This window comes from Haliotis cracherodii, unplaced genomic scaffold, assembly GCF_022045235.1.
Source record: "Haliotis cracherodii isolate W230 unplaced genomic scaffold, xgHalCrac1.p SCAF_10, whole genome shotgun sequence".
Lineage (NCBI taxonomy): Eukaryota > Metazoa > Mollusca > Gastropoda > Lepetellida > Haliotidae > Haliotis > Haliotis cracherodii.
In genome coordinates this window covers 50,760,868-50,763,967 of record NW_027266265.1, presented here as the reverse complement: position 1 = coordinate 50,763,967, position 3,100 = coordinate 50,760,868, and the positions used below count along the sequence as shown (strand labels likewise).

General features: G+C 45.2%; 1 protein-coding gene across 1 annotated transcript; it reads left to right on the top strand.

Annotated features, from left to right (window-relative positions):
- The first annotated feature begins 748 nt into the window (after positions 1-748).
- On the top strand, positions 749-2,568 carry LOC139452097 (protein escargot-like). The gene is made up of 2 exons (XM_071233417.1): positions 749-1,165; positions 1,455-2,568. The coding sequence occupies exons 1-2, from the start codon at positions 883-885 to the stop codon at positions 2,537-2,539; spliced, it is 1,368 nt and encodes a 455-aa protein (XP_071089518.1). The 5' UTR covers positions 749-882; the 3' UTR covers positions 2,540-2,568.
- The last annotated feature ends 532 nt before the right edge of the window (positions 2,569-3,100 follow it).

Sequence of the window (3,100 nt, the reverse complement as noted above, 5' to 3'; positions counted from 1 at the left end):
CGCGTGAAGGAGTAAATTTCAATGATAATGTTAAACTCTAAATAGGTTTTGTTTCCTCGAGGGAATATCTTAAAAGAAACTCTCATTTCCAAACATTTAAACGTTTATTTTCCATATTACCCATTGACTTTGAGGTAGGAGAAAGAATTCAAAATTTATTGCCCATGTCGTTAAGCAACTTCTTTCCCTCTTTTCTTCAACGAAATTTAAATAACAACAGACATCATTCGTATCAAATGTGACAAAAACGTCACTTTTTTTTGTCCTAACGAGTAGCGTCGCTGGTGCGTTGCGCGTGCGGGGGGTTGAAGAAAAACGAACCCTAAAATTGTTCATACGGCTCCGGTAAAATCTTTAATGTTCTCGCTTTCACGCACAAAAGATGAAAAAAGATGGAAATTTGACAACACTCGAGAGCTGCTGAGGTTGGGTGGTAGTCAATCGCTTTTCGATTCCTATTGCTTTTGCCAGTGTCGGTTTTTTCCTGGTTTACCACCAAAACGTTTCATTACTGGTGTAATTCCATACCTACACCTGTTGGCGGTCTCAACAAGCGCACGCGGCACACGCGGGATAGGGGCGGGGCTTATAGAGCGCCGAGGCATCTGATTGGCTGAGAGCGCCATCTGACTGTCCCCTCGCCGTGATTGGTGATAGCGAGGGAAGAGATTTACAAAGACAGCGTGCAGCCTATGACAAGGTATTTATACGGTGTGGTTCCGTTCCGAGTTAAGAGTTGTGTTGAACACTGCATTCAGCGAGATCACTTGTCAATCGACGCTTCGTTCATGAGCCGACCCGACTTTTTCAACTTGTCAACAAGCGGTTAGTGACTATCGCGTCTGTTACGAGTTTGGATACTGTGCTAACTTCTCACTCAAAATGCCTCGTGCATTCCTCATCAAGAAAAGGGAACGAGCGGGGGATATATATGTCGCTGCTACCCCGGAGCTGGTGTACCCTACCCCTATCCTGGCTGCTCCTACTCCAGTCCTGGCCTCCCCCACACCAGTGCTCGCCTCCCCAACCCCCGGGATGGTGTGTGTGACAGAGGAGACGGGTATGGACCTAACCAAAAAGACGCCTCGCAATGACAGACCCCCACGTCAGGTGTCGCCATGTGAGAAGGTCGTCATTCAAGACAGAGCATTTCACAGAGAAAAAGGTAGGCATACATTTTTTTATGTTTACTATAACTATAGTGACTTAGGTTTTGTTTTCTTTCTTCATTTTAATTAAGTACACGATATTTCTTATGACATCATTAACCTCCTGTGTATAACGTTACATTAAGTCTCCCCTTTTATTAAACTAATAAAATGGAAAATTCAAAGAAGTTTTATTCAAAAGTATTGGTAATATTTATTTTATTTAATTCACTTATGAACTTACATATAAAGCAGACAAGTGAATTTTGTTCAAAGAATTTAAAATATTTTTATCATGATTTTCAGAAATGGAAGAGATTGCATTGCGTCTGAAGCGCCCAGATATCTACTGCAGCCCACGAGGGAAGATCAGTCCCATCCATCCCCGACCTCTCCCACCGTTGATCTTCGACAAGCCCCTGCGTGGGTCAAGCCTCTCCCCAGGGTTCGGAGACAGTGACCGTAGCGTCAGCAGTACCTCACCCATCGGTACCCCAAGCAGTTCACCCCCGGAGCCCCCTCGACTTCCAGAAGCATTCCCATGGCACAGTCCGGTGTTCGGGGGTCTGCACCACCACCCGTCATTACTGCCATTCAACTTGCGGTTTATGAATGGCCTTCCTGCGCCCCCCGTTGTCCGACCGCTGGCAGAGTCCCCTTTCCCCTATCGGCACTACCCGGACGTCCCGTCAGCGTTCAAAGGCACCCACCACCTGCTTCCCCCTCCGCCGTACCTCCACGGACTACGCTACCCCCTCAATTTTTCCCCACCTGCCGCCGACACGGGAAAATTGGTTTTTGACGACCGGGTAATGGAGAGTATGGATTTGGGTGCCCGGCTTTCTAAAGCTCCATTTGACAATGTGCTGAATTATCCTGTGTTAAAAGCCCAAAGTGTGCCCTCAGACATTGACTTATCCCTGTCGGACAAGAAGAAAAGCAAGGAGAACGAGCCTGTGAGATACCAATGTGATGCGTGTAAGAAAAGCTACTCCACTTTTAGCGGACTTTCCAAACACAAACAATTCCACTGTGCTTCGCAGATTAAGAAAGAATTTAACTGTAAATACTGTGACAAAACGTATGTGTCGCTTGGTGCTCTGAAGATGCACATCCGGACCCACACCCTCCCCTGCAAGTGTAAGCTGTGCGGCAAGGCCTTCTCCCGGCCCTGGCTGCTCCAGGGTCACATCAGGACCCACACGGGGGAGAAGCCTTTCTCCTGCCCCCACTGTGGCCGGGCGTTCGCGGACCGATCCAACCTCAGAGCACATCTCCAGACCCACTCCGATGTCAAGAAATACAGCTGCAGATCCTGCTCCAAGACATTCTCACGCATGTCTCTGCTGCTGAAACACGAAGACGGCTGTTGTGGGCCGATGGTTCAATAACTTCATCATTTTGTGCTATGACGTCATCATTGTGTGCTATGACGTCATCATTTTGTGCAGTGACGTCATGGATTCATGCGTTCAGTGACACTTGTTACATTGACACTAAAATGAGAAATTGACTCTTTTGTTCTGTTAGTGCTGTGCGTGTTCAACATGCAACTATATTGTTGTAGATGACAAATGTTTATTTATTTGGTCAGTATAATGTTTATTTATCAACTGACAGCGTCGCGTTCTTGTCAACTAAAGTATTACCTTTATATTGCATTTACTACATTATTTATTCCTGTAGTCTCGTCAGACCAAGTCTGTCTCGAAACTGATCTCAGGTTATGAACGTTTACCAGTCACCATTACGTATTTATTCGTTATTGTTCGAGATATGAGCCCTGATAGAGTACTCGACTATCAGTATAAGATATCATAGTATTCACCATAACTCGCTCAGATTATCTGCAAATTGATAACAGCATTAGATACAATACTCTATTTTATTTTTACCAACAGATTTACATTTTATCAGACAATGTTTTTACATCAATATTCATATTTACAATG

Coding starts and splice junctions, on each gene's coding strand:
- LOC139452097 (XM_071233417.1), top strand. CDS start 883: ATGCCTCGTGCATTCCTCATCAAGAAAAGGGAACGAGCGGGGGATATA. Junction 1,166..1,454: donor AGCATTTCACAGAGAAAAAG/GTAGGCATACAT, acceptor CATGATTTTCAG/AAATGGAAGAGATTGCATTG.